Here is a 22704-nt window from a genome sequence, read left to right as displayed (position 1 = left end):
ACCGGTGTGAGAAAAATATTTCTCCTCACTAGTGAAAAATCTGTTCTCGGCAAATGATTAGTCGAAATTTGATTATGACGTCAAAATGTTTTGTTTTCTTCTCAATTTTCCTATTGTGACGTCATGAAAAAAGGCGACCTTGCCTGATGACGTCGCATATAAAGAGCACAATTTTCTGAAAATCTTTGAAAAAGAACGATAAAAAGCATTAGAGAAACAGATTCCGACACTATAACTCGTGTATTACGATATTTCTCCACTCTCGACAGTTAAATTTTATTATTTAAAGGGCTCGGCAAGCCTCGCGCTTTAAATAATAAAATTTAACTGTCTCGCAGTGTAAGAATCTATATTTCCTAACCCAGAACGAAAAGGGGGGATTGTATAGGGAACAAAAAAACTTACCCCTTTTGTCAATCCGCCACTGTGGAATCATTGTGGAATCACTGAAGAATGAGAAGAGCGGGCCCTTACTTAATGAAAATTTCTAGATCCGCTAGGAACTATCCAAACGAACCCCGAAAAAAAATCTGTGCCGTATGCTTCAATTTGTGTTATACTATAATTATACTTAGCTAAGCATCTGGAGAGAGAAAATGTTATTGATACATATTTCATGTTCATTCTACATAATTCTACCTTTTAAAATTTGTAAAGTGCGTATGACGAACTTGTAGAAGGAGTTTAGGAAGTGCGTTAACGATATATAAAAGAAAGTCGTTGACGGTGACTGTCTTGAATAACATTTGTGATTTCGTCATATTAGATTAGTCCAAATAATGACAATAATTATGCCGTCTGACAAGGCTATTTTTATTCTATTTTTCTGGGACGCCTTCCTACGTAAATTAAAATAGCCTTGCCAGACGTCATAATTATTTGAACTAATATTAGATTATACAGATCATATAATATATCCAGTGGCAGATCCAAAGGGGGGGGGGGGTGTCCGACGGTTGGACCCCCATTTTTTGACAATCAATGCATTTGAATGGGGACATGTGGTTGGGAACTCCCTCCTTGATCCCACAAGGCTGTGTAAGGACCCCCCCTTTTTTTAATTAAGGTGGTACCTAACACTACAGGGAGATAACTCTGTAAAATCAGCTAAACATTTTAATTACGTTGTGTTGTAAAGGGAATATTAAGCTTCTCAATGATCAAAATTGTTGTTTGGCAAACTGCTATATAACCAGTGTAATTTTTCTGACAAAACGGTTGGTTCAAAATTTTCAAAATTTTTATATACTTGTTTAAAAAGGGTCAAAGTAAATACTTTGTCAAAATTTTATGAAAATTAAACGAGCCAAATTAATTTTAGTGAAAGTGTTAGGTACCAACTTTAAAATGGCTGGATATATATCATATATCAACGAAACAGTAGTCAAACCAATTGACATCTGCCATGATCTGGACATCTAAAGGGCAATATATATAGGGTAGATTTCGATAATACAAATTCCAGAAGTCAACTCAAAAATTTTCTTATACTCGCAGGACTTTCTACCGTAAACGGCCGTGGGAACCAATTTATCTAACAATTAGGAAGTGTCAAGTCCCGTCAATATATTGCCTATTGTCTATAATTTCCTAAATCATCATAAATACTATTGTCCAAGAATAACGTCAGTAAAATTGTACTATTTTTTTGAAAATCTAAATACTTACATAATGACTATTTCAACGAATCTGACGATAATTAATATCCAAGCACCAGAAATGTGTGTTTAATTCTCGAGGTTAAATTCAATTTTGGAAAAACCGACTAGTTGAGCTACTAAAATGCCGTAATCTGACCCGTATGGTGACAGAAATGTAATTAATTTAAAAAACATGACGACGAGATGCTGCATTTTTATTTTGTTCATAGCATTAATGTGTATGGTCAATTCCCAAAATGTATGTCACAAATGTGAATGCACTATCAGGTAAGTAAATATTATCTACCTATAAATTATTTTAAATTTTCATTAACATGTCTTACTATTGCCCTGTGTACGCATGCAGTGCGAAAACTAGTGACAATATCTCGAAGAACAAAATATTACCTACACATCTACATTGAAAACACAAAATCAAAGTAAAGGATTTATAAAGGTTGATGAAGATTGTTTTAATATTAATCCACTGTTAATCCTAATCGGTCTTTAATAAAAGGGTTTTGAAATGAAGAAAATAACGCAAACTACTCAAGTTTTCTTATTTATCCATGAATAATTTATACATAATTATACATAAATATTTTGTATTAACCAAAAACATGAAAACTCTTTGAAATTTCATGTATATCTTATATAATGTTTTTCTTATTTTGTCGTTTTATTTATCTTAAAAAAAAGTTTCTTTTTCCAAACCAAAATGATTATAATAAAGGCACTATATGTGCAAGAAAATGTATTCGTTAACGTATTTTTAGCTCACCTGACCTGAAAGGTCAAGTGAGCTTTTCTCATCACTTGGCGTCCGTCGTCCGGCGTCCGTCGTCTGTAAACTTTTACACAAATCTTCTCCTCTGAAACTACTGCACCAAATTTAACCAAACTTGGCCAAAATCATCCTTGGGGTATCTAGTTTAAAAATGTGTCCGATGACCTGGCCATCAAACCAAGAAGGCCGCCATGGCTAAAAATAGAACACAGGGGTAAACTATTTTGGCTTATATCTTTAAAACCAAAGCATTTAGAGCAAATCTGACATGGGTTAAAAACTACTGGGCCAAATTTGAACTTACTTGGCCACAATCATAATTGTGGTATATAGTTTTAAAAATGTGTCCGATGACCCCACCTACCAAACAAAATGGCCGACATGGCTAAAATTAGAACATAGTGGTAAAATGCAGTTTTTGCTTTATATCTTTGAAACTAAGTAGTTTAGGGCAAATCTTTCAAGATTTAAATGTCCATCAGAATACGATCTATCCCCTCACAAATTTTCAGATGAATCATACAACCCGTTGTTGGGTTGCTGCCCTAAAATTGGGAATTTTAAGGGAATTTTGCAGTTTTTGGTTATTATCTTGAATACTATTATAGATAGAGATAAACTGTAAACAGCAATAATGTTCAGCAAAGTAAGATCTACAAATAAGTCGAAGGACCAAAATTGTCAGAGAACCCCTTAAGGAGTTATTGTCCTTTATAGTCAATATTGAACAACTTTTCGTCATTTTTCTTCATTTTTGTAACTTGTACAAAAATCTTCTTTTCTAAAACTATGGGCCAATTTAACAAAACTTGGCCACAATCATTACTAGGGTATCTATTTTAAAAAGTGTCTTATGACCCCGCCTACCAACCAAGATGGCCGACATCAGTAAATACAGTAACAGGTGAGCGACACAGGCTCTAGTGTACTTTTATGGTAGGGAATTTATATTCGGGTTTAAGCTTTATGAAAGCATAGATAGGGAGTTGTACATGTAGTGTGAACACATGTTTAATTTATATCGTGCTACCACTTTCCTGTTGGCCGATAGTATCGCCATATAAGACCCTAAAAATTTGTAAGGGTTCCGCGGAACCCAGTGTCTCGCCTATTTTTGCTGTAAATTGCAGACTCAACAACAATGAGGAAAAAAATCAATAAAAATATTCCTCTTGTTACATGTACTATTTTATGATTGCAAGAAAATCTAAGTCCATTTAAAAGTAAATTACAGAAAAAACTGAGTAATCTTTTTACAAACTTTACTTCTGGATACAATATTATGATCATAAATAAGCTTCTGTCCAAGTTTGGTACAAACCCAGGATAGTTTAATAAAGTTATTAAAATTTTTAAAACTTTAACCACAGAGTGAATGTAATGGTTCCCTGGAGAAAAACTAAGTCCATTTAAAAGTAAAATATGGAAAAAATGGATTTATTTATTTACAAAATTTACTTCTGGATACTATCTTATGATCATAAACAAGCTTCTGTCCAAATTTGGTACAAACCCAGGATAGTTTAAGAAAGTTCTAAAAACTTTAACCACAGAGTGAATGTAATGTTTCTCCGCAGAAAAAACTAAGTCCATTTATAAGTAAAATATGGAAAAAATGGAATTTTATTTTTTCAAAATTTACTTCTGGATATTATCTTATGATCATAAACAAGCTTCTGTGCAAGTTTAGTACAAACCCAGGATAGTTTGAGAAAGTTATTAAAATTCTAAAAACTTTAACTACAGAGTGAATGTTTTGTTTCCTCGCAGAAAAAACTAAGTCCATTTATAGTAAAATACGGAAAAAATGGAATTTTATTTTTACAAAATTTACTTTTGGATACTACCTTATGATCATAAACAAGCTTCTGTCAAAGTTTGGTAGAAATCCAGTATAGTTTAAGAAAGTTATTAAAATTTCAAAAACTTTAACCACAGAGTGAATATTTGTTGACGCCGCCGACGACGCCGACGACGACGGAATGTAGGATCGCTTAGTCTCGCTTTTTCGACTAAAGTCGAAGGCTCGACAAAAATGGGACGCCATACCTTAGGAGTTGACCATTTGGTTGTAACATTGGCTCACCGTAGCCATATTTGGACCTTAAATCGGGACGCCATACCCTATTTTTTTTGGTAAACCTGTAACTTTGAGCGAGGTCGTCGCTAGCTAATACGAAGAAGAGTTATGAAGATTTAAAACAGTCTTTTTTAAATTTCAGCGAGGAATATTCAGACATTCGAGCAGTGCGCATGGTACAACCAGTGTGCAACGAAGGTAGTTTCAAATGGTATAATGTTTATGGAGGAGCTCTCCGTATTAACTTTAAACCATTTTTTCTTCACGTTGGTGATTTCCTGTTGTGTTTCATTTTGTATGCAGAAAATGTAAGAGTTCAGATTTCACAAGAACTTCCAAATAAGTCTACATACAGTGTTAACTTTAAACGACCAGCTGGCTTAAAGCGACTTCTAGCAGTAGACGGCAGAACTAATGAGACATGTATAATGTCCTCTGGTGAAAGCATTCATTTATTTCTAGAACCAGAAAGAACTGTAGACTCTGTTGGGTTTAGTTTTGTTGACATACAATTCATAATGAAAAGAAAGAAGACATAAAAGCTTATAACCATTATACACAGTGTTCTTCTTTTGTCAAACAACTAGTTCATGTTTTGTCGAGCCTGTGACTTTTGTCGCAGAAAGCTTAGCATAGGGATAGTGATCCGGCTACGGCGGCGACGGCGGCGTTAGCTGACTTCTTAAAAGCTTTATATTCTAGAAGGTTGACAGGAAGACCTGGAAGCTTCATACTTTGTATATAGATGCCTCATGTTACGAACTTTCCGTCAGTCACATTTTCAATGTCATTGACCTCATTTTCATGGTTGATTGACTACTTGAAAAAAAATAAGATTTTTTGTGATGTTAAATTCTCTCTTATTATAAGTAATAAGTAAGGATAACTATATTTTGTAAGTGCGTACATTGAGAGGTCCTCATGACCGTCAGACAGTTTTCACTTGACCTCAACCTCATTGCATGGATCAGTGCACAAGGCTAAGTTTTGGTGGTCAAGTCCATATCTCAAGGACTGTAAGGTGTGCATGTTCAACTGACAGGTGTCATCTGACCTTGACCTCATTTTCATGGTTCACGAGGAATGTTAGCAGTGTAACGTGTAACCGGGCGGGGACGTTTAGATATTTTTATCCTCGGGTTTGTACCAGTTTCCTGGGATTTGAAAAGCAATTCAAAAGTTCTAAAGTCAATTAAAAGTTTACACTATCACTATCAAATATGAAACAAATACTATACAACATAAAACGAATTTCAACACCTTTCGGCTTTGACTCCCGGGAACACTGTCGTTTACAGTAAAAGACGTTAATCTACACATGTATACGTTCTTATAAACAATAACTTGAGTTGTGGTATGATTGCCAATGTTCATAATTATGTCATACTTATTATACTCCCCCTAATAATGAATCTATAATGACAAGTGCACATCATATAAAGGTAAATACACATCATATAATGAAAATGGCCATAACAAGACAGTATTGGCGTTCCATAGTAATCTATGCCTGGGATAAAAAAAAATCCTTTGTTTTTCGAAAAATTCAAAGTTTTGTAAACAAGAAATTTATAAAAATGACCACATAATTGTTATTCATGTCAACACCGAACTGCTGACTACTGGGCAGGTGATACCCTCGGGGACGAAACGTCCAACAGCAGAGGCATCGACCCAGTGGTGTAAATAGTTATCAAAGTTACCAGGAGACCCAGGTGAGTGAAGTTATAGAACTTTTTGATAATGTCCAAATTTGAGGTCGGCTGACTTTTCCAACCCCGTTCTTAAATTCATAAAAAGTTCCCTATGGAAAGCTTTTGTCCACACTTGGTACTTTTGATAGTCAATTTCCTAAAGTGACCAGGAGTGAAGACCTAGGTGGGTATTCATATGGAACTTTTTTGATTGAGGTCCAAAGTTGGTAGGGTGACCCTACTACCTCCCTTCTTTCCTTCATTAAAAATTCCCTACGACACAGCTTTTGTCTACAGTGATAAATAGTTTTACAAATTAATAGGCAATTGCCTCAGGTTGCCTGAACCCAAAGACCCAGGTGCGTAAAAGTACGGAACTTTTTGAATTGAGCTCCAAAGTTGGGGCAGGGTATCCCTACCACGTCCCTTTTTATAAATTAAAGAAGGGGTTGGAAAAATCACCGTATCATAACTTTGGACCTTAATTAAAAAAGTTTCATGACTTTATCCGCCCGCGTGCAGTCAAGCTTATGATAACCTTTTATCCACACATGGTACCAAGAATAGCCAATTGCCTATGGTTGCTTTGACCGAACCACCAGGTGGTAAAAGGTGGGACTATTTTAATTTCGGTCCAAAGTTATGGTAGGGTGACACCACCTCATCTATTCTGCAATTCATAAAAAAAATCCCTACGGGAAAGGTTTTGTCCACACTTAGTTCAAATGATAGGAATTTTGTTTCAGGTTGTCTGGACCCAAAGACCAATGTGGGTAAGGTTTATAAACGTTTTTGGTTGAGGTTAAAAGTTTAGGTAGTGTGCCCTTACCACCTCCCTCCTTTAATTTATCAAAAGTTCCCTACGGCAAAGCTTTTGTCAGCAATAAGTACAGAGGTTGTTTGGATCCAACGACCAAGATGGGTAAAGTGTTTTAACGTTTTTAATTGAGGTGCCAATTTGGGGTAGGGTGACCCTACCACTTCCCCTCTTTAATTTAAAAAAAACATCCCTGTGGCAAAGGTTTTGTCCACATAAGGTACAACTGATAGGTTATTGCATAAGGTTGCATGAACCAAAAGACCCGGGTGGGTTAAGTTATGGAACGTTTTTCAATTGAGGTCCAAAGTTGGGGTAGGGTGTCCATAGCAACTCCCTTCTTTAATTCATTTAAAATTCCCGACGACAAAGGTTTTGTCCACCTTTGGTACAAAAGATAGGCAATTGCTTAAGGTTATCTGGACTTTAAGACCCGGGTGGGTAAATTCAATGAACTTTTTTAATTGATGTCCAAAGGTGGGATAGGGTGGCCATAGCAACTCCCTTCTTTAATTCATTTAAAATTCCCGACGACAAAGGTGTTGTCCACCTTTGGTACAAAAGATAGGCAATTGCTTAAGGTTATCTGGACTCTAAGACCCGGGTGGGTAAATTCAATGAACTTTTTTAATTGATGTCCAAAGGTGGGATAGGCTGATTTTTCCATTCACTTTTTTAATTCATACAAAACTCCCTACGGCTAAGCTTTTATCCACATTAGGTACAAATAATAGGCAATTGCATAAGGTTTCCTGGACCTAAAGACCCAGGTGAGTTAAGCTATGGAAATATTTTGATTGAGGTCCAAAGTTAAAAGAATACATGTCAGTTTTCCAAATCCCATGTACAGAATGAGGATAAATCATGGATATCTATATATTAATAGATCAAAAAAAGAGGGACGAAATATACCAGACGGACAATCAAACTGCCAACGAGGTTCACGTTTTGTTTTTCTTATTTTAATTGCTTCACGGGAATATAATATACGAATTTTTTATATTTAGAGAGCTTATATTTTTCTGCATTTTTTAAACTCGTCTATAAATAAAACTAACCTTTGAAGTACATTATCATAACATTAAAATAAATTGCAAAAAATACCAAGTAGTCCAAGATTAAGATATTTATAAATATCTTCGAAGTTGGGATTGAGAACTTTGTTTTCCTAAAACATATCTTTTTTGTAGTTTAGCAAGGTTCTTAAATTGAAGAAAATACAGTTCTAAAATTTATATTGTTGACTTAAAGTAAGAATTGTATGTATAGTAAAAATAAATGTGGCGTTTGCTCTGTATAAACAACATACATATTCGATTCGTTAAGTTGTCACATATTTATACGCATAATTTCTACATGACGTAATGAAATAAACAGCATCACAATTTTGGGTTTTCCCGAATTTCCCGAATTTGACAAATCTGTGTGTTTTTTCAAAGTGAATAAACAAAGACCCAACTTATGGATAGAGAGGTAAGATACAATTGAATTGTACAAACATATCAATTGTTTTAGTTTCATTTGAGTTTTAACTTATTTCCTGATATTTATTCGTTGACGTAATTTGAAAAGGTTTCATCGAAACTATTTTTACATTTCTCTCATGAACAGTTTCCGGTTAATTGAAAAGTATATATATTCACCAAAGTAGGCACGGGGTTTAAGTATGCATTTCCCTGCAAATATATTATATTTTTCTATGAAAAACTTATTTGTTCATTGAATTACGGTATTACGCTTGCTTCAAACTATAACTTAAGTGTACGGTCTTTAATCATATATATCTCAATTAAACATGTATATCTTGCTTTTAACATTGGGTTGTCGGATTTTTCAGAATTAGTGCCGACCTGTTGAATAATTTGACTCCTTATCAATTTTACTATAACTACTTTAGTTTCTGAAATATAAGTCAAAAACTGCATGTTATCCTTATTTTCTATTTTAGCCGTCACGGTCACGTTTCTTGGCCACAAAAGAATCAAATTATATACTTTAAGCAAAATACCATAAGGACCAATATAACACGTTTACATCAAGAGCAAGTAAAAACAACTGAATCACGATCGAGTTTTCGGGCCTTTACTCACAGGCACTTGTTTCTGTCAATATGGGGTTTACTATCCATACCCGTACTAAAATTAAAAATCGAGTGATTTTTTAGTACGGGTATGGATAGTAAACCACATATTGACAGAAACAAGTGCCTGTGCTGAAATGTTATTGAATATAGATATATATATATAGTAACAGTATCTATCCGTCATTCCAACTGCCCAAGGCGTTTTGAACGCAAATGCTGTGAAACTGTTTGACAAATATCTTTCAAACTTTGATGGTTTGTATGCCATCATATTAAAAAAAACAAAAAAACCCAGAAAAACACAGATGTGGTAAGATTGCCAATTAGACAACTCCGGCTGCACAAAAGAACAAATGACACAGAAATTAACAGATCTTTATAGGTCACTGTAAAGCCTTCAACAATACGCAAAGCCCATGCCGCATTGTCGGCTTTGAAAGACCCCAAAATCACAAATATGAAACCAAACGACAAAACTACATGTATATTAATGTAAAAACAACTGAACGAAAAACAAATGTTGAACACAGCAATAAACGACAACTGAATTACAGGCTCCTAACTTGGTACAGACAAATATATACAAAATGTGGCGGGGTTAAACATGTTAGCGGAATCTCAACCCTACCCTTAATTCGGACAGTGATGTAACAGCATAGCATATGAACGAACTATATATGTCCATTCTCAATTTTATAAAATTGTGTTGAAAAGGCTAAATACATATAACAAAACACATGGACCTGACATGGTACTTGTACATTCCAACAACAAAAAGTACATATCTGAGAAGACTCGCAGTCAGTGACAGCTAGTTCAAAGCCAATCAAAAAATCGTGCATCAAGACTAAATTATCAATCACATCCAACATACAATGGATGGATGCAGTGGAAAGACGTCATATAAACAGTCAGAGAAAACCATTACCTTGTTCAACGCCAAGATACATGCGTCGACAGATGGTAGATCCATTAAAGTGCATATGTATATAACAATAGTGTCTAGTCTGCTATTAATTTACGGTAGCAAAATCTATATTTATACCAATAACAAAATGTTGTGTCCTAATTCAACGGATGCCCCATCTGCACTATCATTTCCATGTTAAGTGGACCGTGAAAATGGGGTATAATCTCTAATTTGGCATTAAGAAGATCATATCATAAGGAACATTGGTACTAAGTTTCAAGCTGATTGGACTTCAACTTCATGAAAAACTTCTCGACCATAATCTTTAACCTACCTGGACCAAAAATCTTTAACCTGAAGCGGGACGAACGAATGGACGGACGAACGAACAGACAGACTGACGCACAGACCAGAAAACATAATGGCATAAATGGGACATAAAACCAATATTCAAATACAGAGATGAATTGCTAACATTTAGAATAAGTTTATTTAAAGGGTCAATAAGCTTATAGCTATGGAAGAATAAAGTACAAGTTTTAAGTTATTTGTGGTAACGAAATCCCTAACTTAATAATTTACCACTAATACACATAAATTACGTTTGTTGAAATCTAAAACCTCACAACAGACACGAGCATAGCGGATGTTAAAAAGGTATTATCAAGAATTCATATTCCATTAATTTTTATAAATTTAAAAATAACAGTTTGCAGTATTTGCAATATTCTTCGAATTATAAAGGGGTTTCTTCCTCATGTGTATGTTATAACCGTAGCCGTATTTTGGAATTGTTTACGCAATGCTCTTAGATTATAAATTTATTTAGAATTCTATTTTTCTTTTATTTGAGTGTCAACTGTTTGTCTCTTATAGACGAAACGCGCCTCTGCTATGCAACGTTTTGTCTTGATATAATTTTTTTCCCGCATCAATCGGGTCAATGCATCTGCTGGTTGAAGTTAACTCCCCGAGGTTATTACAAGCCACGTAGTCAACATTTCTGCGTTATCATGATATATCACTGATATAAATGTAAACATAGTCATATTTTTAAACTTACAGTTGGCGTAATTCTGAATTCTTGTAAATCCTAAAGATTTTTTTAACTCAAGCAAAACTATTTACCGTAGTCGTATTTTGGAAAAATCTGTGAAAAATTATTGACCCTCTTCTAATTTATACTTGATTTGGCTATTTAATTTTTTTCTATTCGAGCATCACTGAGAGTCTTATGAAGATGTAACCCGCGTCTGGCATGCAAGATCTTAGGCCTAATACTTTTTTGAACAGGGATAAATGAAAAAAAATCAGACTTCTAGTACAAATGTATGTACACAATACATACTGCTTATAGTTGTAATTATTACATAGTTTACCTACCATCTTTAAATAAATTGGTATTTGTATGTTGTAGATAAAAAAACACATCTGTGAACAGACTGTAACACTTAGTTATGTCCAGCAAAGAGGCTACTGCAGACAAAGAGTTTCACCGAAAAAGTTCTCGTCTACGTCAAAATGAAAAATCTTACTGGTAAACAACCTTACAAATGTGATGAATGTTGTAAAGAATTTAGTAGCAAAGGCAATTATAATATACACAAGAAAATCCATACTGGTGAAAAACCTTACAAATGTGATATTTGTGGAAAAGGATTTGTCCAAAACAGTAACTGTAAAGTTCATTTGAGAAAACATACTGGCGAAACACCTTACAAATGTGATAAATGTGGAAAAGTATTTGGTCATAAAGGCAATTATAATATACACAAGAATATCCATACAGGTGGAAAACCTTACAAATGTGATATTTGTGGAAAGGAATTTTGCCAAAAAAATATTTATCAAATTCACATGAGAACACATACTAGCGAAAAACCTTACAAATGTGATGTATGTGATAAGGAATTTGGTCAGAAAGGCAACTATAATGAACACATGAGAATTCATACTGGGGAAAAACATTTTAAATGTGTTTTTTGTGATCAAGAGTTTCACCGAGAAAGCGCCTGTCAAATTCACATGAGAAAGCATACTGGTGAACAACCTTACAGATGTGATGTTTGTGGAAAACAGTTTCGCAGAAAAAGGAATTGTCTAACTCACATGAGAACACATACTGGCGAAAAACCTTACAAATGTGATATTTGTGAAAAAAAGTTTGGCAAAAAAGATAGTTGTCTAATTCACATGAGAACACATACTGGTGAAAAACCTTACAAATGTGATGAATGTGGTAAAGAATTTAGTGCCAAGAGCAACTATAATGTACACATGAAAAAACATACTGGCGAAAAACCTTACGCATGTTATATTTGTGGAAAAGAATTTGGCCAAAGCAGTTCTTGTCGTACACACATGATAACACATACTGGCGAAAAACCTTACAGATGTGATGTATGTGGTAAAGCATTTGGTCACAAAAGCAATCGTAATAAACACATGAAAATCCATACTTGGAAAGATAAGATGTGATATTTTGAAAAAGAGTTGGCAGAATCAGTAATTGTCTGAGACATACAAAAACACATACTGATAAAAGAAGACCTAAAATGTGACGTATGGGTACAAGCTTTAGTTCCGACGGTTATTATCGTAAAGACATTATAACCCATACTTGTGATGAATAATTGCATGCACATTTACCTGTATCGGTAAATAATTTAGTGGAAAAAGTCACTTTTATAGGCACACGAGAATTCATGAAATTTACAAAAGTGGTGTACATGTGTTGAGTGAAGGATTAAGTGACAATAGATACACGAGAAATCATGAATGTTATGATCTTTACAAGTGTGGTATGCGAAAATTCATACATGTGATGACCTTTATACAAGTATGTCCTTCCGATAACGTTCATATAACACTGGTACTCAATTTTGGTAGGAGTATGTCCTTCGGATACATTCATTTAACACTTATACTAAGTTTTTGTAGGAGTATGTCCTTCCGATAATCTTCATATAACACTAGTACGAAGTTTTTGTATGAAATGTCCTTCCGATAACGTTCATATAACTCTGGTACTCAATTTTTGTGGGAATATGTTATTCCGATACATTCATTTACTAAGTTTTTGTAGGAGTACGTCCTTCCGATAACGTTCATATAACACTGGTACTAAGTTTTTGTATTAGTATGTCCTTCCGATAACGTTCTAAAAAGACTTGAACTTACTTATTCTTGGGCTAGACCCAAACAAAACGTACATATAGCACTTTTACTGCCTACTAGAGGTATATGGTAGTATCATGTTTTTTTTAAAAATTATTTGATGCCGTGGGATTGGGATTTTTAGCTTTAATGTAAACCATGTCCGGTTTTAACTTGTATTTACAGCAAAGATAGCCAGTTTTGTGTTCTGTAATATACTGTAACAGTTTAATTTTACATGTCCGGTAGCATCGTTACTTCTCAAAACATCTTCCGAACAATATCTGGACATCGGTGTCGTGGGCATGTACAATTGCCAAACCACACATGAACGTTCTTTAGTCTTCGTAGATCTATTCCAACTTGAAGTCTATTTGAGTCTACGACAAGCAGAACATGATATTTTATACCATTGAATATTGAAGCCATATAGTCATGAAGATCGATTACTTGATTGGTGTTCCGTTAACGTAGCCGCAAAACAAAAACTCGAGAGCTACTTTTGAATATTTCTACAATTTTAAGTAGTTTTCAACTCACAAACACAATAATATTTTCAACATTTATTAAAATATTTTTTTTTACATTTTTTTATGTGTTACATTTTTGTTTTTCGTTCAATTTTTGTGCATAAAGAAGGCCGTTAGTTTTCTTGTTTGAATTGTTTTACATTGTCATTTCGGGGCCTTTTATAACTGACTATGCGGTATGGGCTTTGCTCATTGTTGAAGGCCGTACGATGACCTATAGTTGATAATTTTTGTGTTATTTTGGTCTCTTGTGCAGAGTTGTCTCATTGACAATCATAACACATCTTCTTTTTTATATTTATATGAGTATATTAAATAAACATGTTTATACCAAGCTAAGTCAGTTTATATATTGTTTTTCGTCTGACTATACAAAAGGCGAGGAGAGCTACTTTGATAGATCAGGTTGACTGATAAGCTGTCTATATAAAGTAATGGGACAATGCATGGCATGAAGACATCACCAAATCACCGTATGCAATACTCAAAAAGGCATCCAGAGCTTACCATATAGTCATCAACTACCCACCAACAGGCCGTGAACTTTGGTTGGCTCTTAACTCAAATCCAAGAGCACAACAAAATGTCAAAATATTCTATTCAAACTGGGTGACCTGTGAGAAAAACATTGAAATTTTCCAAAGAAATACACACACCCCTCAACTTTTAATAAGGAGATTTGGTATTAATGCAAATGAGTCAACTATCCACAGGGGCTTGTTTAGTATAGGATAGCAATCGCCATTGACAGTAAAACCTCGTCTGACCCACTAAACAAGCCCCTGTGAACTATCCCACAAAGTTCAAATGTAGAGGATGTGAGCAATTATATAAAGGCAACCCTATAATCTTTAACAATGAAAAAAACATACGGTATTGTCGGCTACAATAGTTCATGAATTGAAAAATATGCGGAAACAGTTCAATTGAGAAAAATAACGGCCTATTTTAAAACAACATGAATTACGAAAAACACATATAAAAGACATCAACAAACGACAACCACTGAACTACATGCTCCTGAGTTGGAGCAGGCACATGCAATATATTGTGGCGTTTAACATGCTTGTAAACAGCTGGGACAGTTTTGTTACAGCACAGCATAAGAACAAACTATACAAATCATAAAATATTCAGAATCTTTTCACAAATTCATTATGATCTCTTATATATGGAGAAAGAATAAAAAAAAACTAACAATTCCAGGATTTTATTGTGAGCCTGTGCATGTATGGCGACACATGTCACCATCCTTATATATTTTTTAGATAAATTGCTTCAAAGTTGACCGATATGCATAGAATTTGGCAGAAAAAGGATGACATTACTTAATATAGAGTAACGTTTTTTTTATTTCCCCTGTCTGGTTTCGTAAATTTCCTATCAATTCTAACTGATTTAGTTTTATTTCCAACTAACAGGGTGGATCTGAGATTCAGCTTTCAAAATTTCATTGGGTGAACAGTGATTTTCAAGTACAATTTGAATTGATTGATTTGAGGTTGCAAAATGTCCGGTGGCAAATATTTCAGGCATGTTCAGGACCATACAATACATTTTGAAATTATTGTGTAAAAAAACCCCACACATTTATAGATCAAATGCAGCCATCAAAAAGGTTACAAAAAACATCCCATCAGTTGTAAAAGTGAAAGATAAAATAATACATGTTTTAATGTAGTATATTCTCTGTATATGATGTAAACGTTTGGGTAGTGTGCATAGTTGCAGACAAACCTTGCAAATTGTATGTATTAAATTTAAGTTCAATTAACATTCTGTCGTTGCTTAACGTCCAGTGGCAAATATTTCATGCATATTCAGGACGATACCAATTGTGTACTAACTTTTATGGTGATAAGTATTGTGTAAAAGTTTCATAACATTTTGTTGAGGCAAACTAAAGAAAGAAATACAAAACAAAAAATTCAGCAACTTTTTTCCTCTATAAAGAGGCATTGCATAGAACAGTGAAAGTGACACCACCAAAATTCAAAGTTGATCTGTATTTGGTGGTTTTAAGCATTGTGTATAATTTTAATAACATCTGGTAAAGACAAACTAAAGTTAGAGAACATAAACGGAAAATTCAGCAATTTTTCTATCTGTAAAGGGGCATAACTCTTGGACGGTTTAAGTGACACCACCAAAATTCAAACTAAGTCTGTGTTTTATGGTAATAAGCAATGTGATTAAGTTTCATAACATTTGGTTGAGGCAAACTAAAGATAGAGAACAGAAACCAACTTTGGGACGTACTGAAGGACGGACAAGGGTAAACCTTAATGCCGCCTCCGCCACTGCGGGGGCATAACAATGTGTAAATATAGCAATTGATTAAATTAGGCAAAATTCAATGAATGGTCATTGCACATGGTTGTCATAAAGGTTTGAGAATCAAAACAGTATATAATAGTTAGGACCAGCAAATTGTCCTCAAGGCCACAAGTAAAATATGTTTTGAGAACCATAAAAAAAATCGATTATTCTGCCGTATACAAATAATAATCAGTTAGGTTTTTAAAAATAATAATAATAGACAAGCTGTCCTTTTCCACCATATACAATAGAAACATTGACAAATTCTTGCACAATTTAATGTAGATCGTTGGTATATTTTTCCTCAGATAGAACATGTAGAATTTGTATGCCCCCACCGTAGCAAAGAGGGCATTAAGTTGTACCCTTGTCCGTAAGTACGTCCGTTCCAGAGTTATACCATAAAAAGTGCTGACTTTTTTGTTTCCGTTCTCTAACTTAAGTTCATGAAGTTTGCCACAACCAACTGTTTTGAAACTTATACACAATGCTTATTTCCATAAAATTCAGAACAGTTAGAATGTTATTGGTTTAACATGTACTGTCAATTAGTTATGCCCCTTATAAATTGGAAAAAAATGCTGAATTTTCCGTCTCCGTTCTCTCTTTATCGTCTGTCTGACATAGTTCATCTTACACTGACCTCATTTTCTTAGAACATTGATAATGTTAAGTTAATGTGATACTTGTATTAAAATCTTTACATAACACTTACAGAGTTTCAAAAGTAATTCAATGATAAATAAAACCAACCAGACATTTCAGGGTGAACCTTCTTGCTTAGCAGATCTTAGTCTAGTTTTAAAGTTTTTAAAGCATCAATCTGTTTCAAAAACCAACAATGAGTTGCATTAAATTGTTCCTGTAACTTTTTATAGCCATTTTGAAAGACAAAGTATCCTGAGCTATTTTTTTTAAAATGTTCATTAAGATTTGTTTTTCTAGATAATCATGTTATGCTCATTGTTGAAGGATATACGGTGACCTGTGGTTGTTTATTTCTATGTCTTTGCTCTCTGGCGGAGAGTTAATTGTCTCATTGACAATTACAACACATCGTCTTATTTTTATACATAGACTTACTAGTAATTAAGTTTTGGATTCAACATTAATCTTTTTCACTGACAGCATCAGTCTTTGATACGACAACGGGTTATGCGTATTACCAATTTTTTTAAAACTTCTGAGAAATCTTACATATATAAGATTGAAGGGAGGGGGTACATATGCTGCCCTCAACTTTAGAAGTTGTGTTATGCTTAAATTCTTAAAATACTTAGTTCACAAGTAAACTAAATGAGATACCACGTTTTTTTTCAACAAATTTTATAATTTTGAAAAAAAAAAAAAAAAAATCGAAAAAAGGGGGGTGGACCATACCCAGAGTGATGATTTTTCATTTTGTACAAGTCTATCTTCATTTACTATATATTTTTGTTTAAAATTAACAAATGCGTGTCAGAATTGCACATATAAATGGAATATTTTAGCTTTTTAAGTTACTAAATGTTTGATTATTCATCTGATTGTTAATCTGAATTTTGGTGAAAATTGACAATTTTTGACCAAAATTTTTTTTTTAAAGAAAAAAAAGACGCACGACTTTCTTTTTATTTGATGAATATATAGAATGTGGTCTTTCAAAATTTGTCAATGACATTTCATGGTATTGTTGGTCTTGGGAGATAAACAGATTTAAAATTTAGGAGTTTTTGAAATTTTTCATTTTCGAAATTTTTAAATGGTTGCTATGAATACAAACTATTTAGTAAATTCACAATTTTAATGTTTTTGTATAGTTTGGGGTTTTGTTTGTCAATACTGTAAATATACATAGTGTTTGTATTGATTAACAATATTTCTATGGGACTTTAAATTCCCTTATTTTATATTTTCAAAAAGGGTCTTTTTTCACATATTCAAGCAAAATGTTGATTTGATGGTTACCATGGCAACGGGCATAATACAGGGGAAATAAAGACAGAATTTTACTCATCTACCAAACTTCTTATGTTATAGGGCAAAAAAAATTACTTCTGTGACATGTCAGGAATCACCTTCTGCATGATTTTTACAAAGACAGGTACTTAACAGGACTCTACTAGGGCAATATTCTGTTAACTTCAAATGGGTAACTCATTCATAACAATCATAACAAATATAATACTTGGGGGTATGATTAGAATAGCCAAAACAAATCATTCTGGTTGACAATCAGCTGATATGCAATGTATTTGTATTACGCAACAGGTGTGTACTCAAAGCATTTAAAGTACATGAATTTAGAATTTGTGTTACTCTTACCTGACCACTAGAAACATCAAAGGGTCCAAAAGCTGATCGGAATACACAATTTAGACCATTTTCAAGGAAGTAAAGCAGACCTATGCATCCATAATGGAATAGGACATTATACATTCAATTTAGGAGAAAAATCTAAGTTTTAATATAATGCAAATACAATACAATCTTGGAGGAAATTGCCATGTATGTTAACCACAGGAAACACAAATTGATAATTTAACATATTTTTAAGATCTTTTTAAGTAAAAAGTCATCGAAAGTAAAACAAACTCTAAATGCCTTGTTTTTAAGAACCTGTTTTTTTTAGATTTCTTTATTTTTTAAATAAAAATGCATTAATTATTTTGATAAGGATCATAAGTTGTTTTTTTAAATTAATGATTAAATATTAATTTTATTAAATTTTGATTTCGTATTTTCGAGAACAATGTGTCTAAAAAAAAATGAGCTACAAGATTTTTTGGAATAAAAATAATAACATTTTAAAAGAATATGATCTACACCAACCTGTAATATGTTGTTGTTTTGTTGTAAATCTGAACCCCTTTTCTCTAAATTCATTATCCAGTTCTTCCTCTTCATACGACATCTTGCTGCTGCAGCTCTGATTAAGAGTGAAATTAAAAATCATTTAATCATAGCTTTTAATAAACATTTTAAACCAGATGCTCCGCAGGGTGCAGCTTTATACGACCAGTGAAAATCTCCCCCAGCACCGCCCAGGCATGCCATTGGAGTATATTATAGCTCAAACGAATGCTAAGGGTGTCTGTCTACTACATGCCTGAATATTTACTTATAATAAAATATGTCAATGTAAGCCAACAAAAATATTTATTCGAACCCTACCCACCAATTTTAATATCCAGACGCCAATATTGACCATACTAACCCCAGATCTTTTCACCCTAGGGACCAAACTGAGCATATTATTGGTCTATTCTAGGTGTCATTTTCATCGTAAAGGCCTTGGCTAACTTTCACATGTGTTTTCCAACATAAATAGGTTCTTTATTAAGCGAAAACACGATAAACCATCATAAAAGCCAAGAAAACCAATATAAAGGTAACTACCCATCAGAGTGACAATCTTCCCCCAGTCATGCCATTGGGGTATATTCTAGCTCAAACTAATGCTTAGGGTATCTACTAGTCTACATGCCTGAATCTTTATTTATACTTAAATATGTGGACGTTTACGCAATTTGTTGCCCTCCGATCACATGAATTTTGCCGGAGGTGAAGTTCTAAATGGACTATTACTTGGTAATTGTTTTTAAAACTAAACAAATTCTGACATATTATTTTAACCATGACCAGAACTTTATTTTAACAGAAGCACTGGGCAATCCATGATAAAGTATTCAATCAGGAAAACAAAAATAGTGATTTAACATGTCAAGAAGGGGACGATAAATGGCTGACCCGTGTTAAGAGAGAGCCATATCTCTTGCACGCTAAAGACACCCTTGTAGATTTCGAAAAAGAGCAGGCTAATGCCACTAAAAGGCAGCACTCGCACCCGCAAAGTGGAAAGGGGTTAATATAAGTTGAAAAACTTGTTTCCCAATCCACTACAAATAAATGTTTAAACTAAACATGTCAAGAGAAGAAATGAAGCAACTTTTTCATATATATATATAAAAAATATGTAGCCAGTAGAATTTTGTCTCGTGAAAAACTGATTTTAAATCTGTTTTAATTTAATTATAATGTTTAATTGTTGATTGACCTAGAATAAAATTATTTATAGAACCTTTGCATAAATTTCCTAAATGAACGTACATTATAGTGCTGTCGAAATCACTATTTTTGCTGCCATGAAATATTGAATATGAATCTGTCATTATTTGTAGTTTTTTTAAGACTTAATATCACGGACTTTGATTAAAAACAATTTGTATCATAAGTACAGTAAAATGCTCTGCTGAACTGTAGAATTTTAATGTTTTGTTTCATAGACCACCGGAGTACTGCATCATTCTTATCTTTACCCATTCCTATCGGGTAGTGAAACTTGAGTTTGAAATTAGAAAGATTAAAATTGTGCACAATTATCTGATCTTTTGTGGGTTTATGTTGTTCAAGGTAATTTTCGGTGCAGTGCTATGGGGGCTGTTATTTTCTTTTCATTTGTTATTTTTTACTCTGTGTTACAGGACCTTGTACCTTTTGTATTGCCCCTTGACATCTCCTGCTTCTGTTTAAACCTTTACCACTAATATCTCATCTGTTTTATATAAAATAGTCTCATTCCTGGAATTTATTATACAGGAATTCATTTTAATATCAGTTTTTTTTATAATATCTTTATTGCAAAATTACACCCATGAGGGTCAAGCAATACAATGAAACAATAATTTTATACTATACAATGCAATACAATGAAATACAATGTAATACAATGAAATACAATGTATAAATACAAAATAATACAATACAATATATGGAATAAAAGAACATTAGAGTTCAATTATAAATGAGGGGGGATAGGAGGGGTCCTGATCCCGAAATCCCGAACTTAAAAAAACGAAATCCCGAGGTCCCGAATTTAAATAAAGTAAATAAGCATATAAACTGCTTGGTCTCTTCAAACATGGTTTCTATGGTGTAGTAAGATAGTACTATGATACTATATGGTCTATCTATTGAAACATGCTTGGTATAATTGTTTTTTATGGTGTGGTAAGATAGTACTATGATGTTAGATGGTGTATCTATTGAAACATGCTTGGTATATATGGGCTTTATGGTGTAGTAATATAGTACTATAATGTTAGATGGTATATCGATTGAAACATTCTTTATATGATTGTTTTTTTATGGTGTAGTAAGATAGTTCTATGATGTTAGATGGTGTATCTATTGAAACATCCTTGGTATAATTGGTTTTTATTGTGTAGTGAGATAATACTATGATGTTATATTGTCTATCTATTGAAACATCCTTGGTATAATTGGTTTTTATTGTGTAGTTAGATAATACTATGATGTTAATTTCTTAGGTTTTTGAAGATAAGTACTTATACAGACTACATAACTTGCGACTGACTATCTTTTAGGTTTCCGAGCATGATCACCAAGAAGACCAGGAAACAATTGACTCTGTATCAATAAGACAAAGAATGGTAAATCATGTATCTGCAAATCCAGAGGTCTCCGGAAGACAGGCTTATGACAATGTTGTTCAGCAAGTCCCACGGAATGAACGGGATAGTATCCCAACATACGATTGCCTAAGATCATCACTTGACAGGACAAGAAGGAAACACATTCCCCCAATCCCAGCCACAATAAATGATGTGGCTATCAACGGGCGCTGGTGTCTTACCAAAGATGGTGATCAATTCCTAAGTAAACTAGATAATGGTTGGGGAATTGCTGTTTTCTGCACTAGGGAGGCACTTATGTGTTTGGGAGATTGTAATGACACATATAAAGATGCTACTTTTAAGTCTGTCCCGCGTCCATATATGCAATTTTTGACAATACACGGGTTCTACCGTGACAGGGTAATTCCATTTGTTTATGCTTTAATAACAGATAAGCATATTGGCAGCTATCGACAGATTACGAGACACATTAAACGGTGTTACAGAAGGTTAACCGACAATGATTTATCGCCACAAAACATTGTTTCAGATTTCGAGACCGGAATGATAACTGCAGCGGAAACAGAAATTCCCCAAGCTAGGATGTGTGGCTGTTTCTTTCATTTCTGCAGAAGTATTTGGAGGCGACTTCAGAAAGAGGGACTTCGAAATGCCTTTAACAGACGTCTTGCACTGAGGAGACTGTGTGAGAAAAATGATGGCCATAGCGTATCTTCCATTGGCGGTGGTTCGACAAAATTTCCAGTTGTTTCGTCAAGATGCAACTACTCCATGACTATGTCACAATTGTCCAGGTTTAAGGGAGCTATTAACTTATTTCCAACGAAATTACCTAAATGGACAGTTTAGCCCAGTTATTTGGAATGTCTACCAAAGAAATATGGACAATAGGACAAACAATCATGTCGAATGTAAGTATATACATGTATGACAAATTAAATCATAAAAGCATATGCTTTAATGACACTCCGTTACGGTATGTATCCCCATTCTATGTAGTATTAATAATTTGATTTATCAGTATTAATGGCCACAATAAAAAAAAAATGGAAAGCGATTCTGTCGCTTATGATCAGCCGTTGTTTTTCATAAAAGCTTCCGTGTAACAATCATACCCGAAATTCAGAAAGCAAAAATGCTTAAATTCAGTATCTCATGATTGTAAGAGTTTTACGTTTGTATTTCACTGAATATAAAAATGAAATGTGTTATTTAATCCTTGCTAACTACTAAATCAGAATTGGGTCACAAAAAAAACTTTCTGTTTTTCC

The 22704-nt window shown here is 33.7% G+C and overlaps 2 protein-coding genes and 1 long non-coding RNA gene across 4 annotated transcripts in view; 2 read left to right on the top strand and 1 right to left on the bottom strand.

The window, feature by feature from the left end:
- The window catches only part of LOC143068645 (fibroblast growth factor receptor 2-like), a 46828-nt gene extending 46052 nt beyond the window's left edge, over positions 1 to 776 (bottom strand). Inside the window, exon 1 of one of the 2 annotated variants that reach the window (XM_076242867.1) lies at positions 640 to 776. In XM_076242867.1, the coding sequence (XP_076098982.1) occupies positions 640 to 761 (122 nt within the window). In that variant the 5' untranslated portion in view covers positions 762 to 776. The other variant, XM_076242868.1, reaches the window with a different exon arrangement.
- The window catches only part of LOC143068653 (uncharacterized), a 511029-nt gene that overhangs the window by 224455 nt on the left and 263870 nt on the right, over positions 1 to 22704 (top strand). The gene's annotated exons all lie outside the window — the stretch shown is intronic.
- Positions 11438 to 14180, top strand: LOC143068649 (uncharacterized). Its single transcript, XM_076242873.1, has one exon. The coding sequence runs from the start codon at positions 11533 to 11535 to the stop codon at positions 12487 to 12489; it is 957 nt and encodes a 318-aa protein (XP_076098988.1). The 5' UTR covers positions 11438 to 11532; the 3' UTR covers positions 12490 to 14180.

Source organism: Mytilus galloprovincialis, chromosome 3 (assembly GCF_965363235.1).
Source record: "Mytilus galloprovincialis chromosome 3, xbMytGall1.hap1.1, whole genome shotgun sequence".
Classification (NCBI taxonomy): Eukaryota; Metazoa; Mollusca; class Bivalvia; order Mytilida; family Mytilidae; genus Mytilus; species Mytilus galloprovincialis.
This window is presented reverse-complemented; position numbering and strand designations above follow the sequence as displayed.

Excerpts from the sequence above, each read along its gene's own strand:
- LOC143068649 (XM_076242873.1), top strand. The coding sequence starts at position 11,533 with ATGAAAAATCTTACTGGTAAACAACCTTACAAATGTGATGAATGTTGT.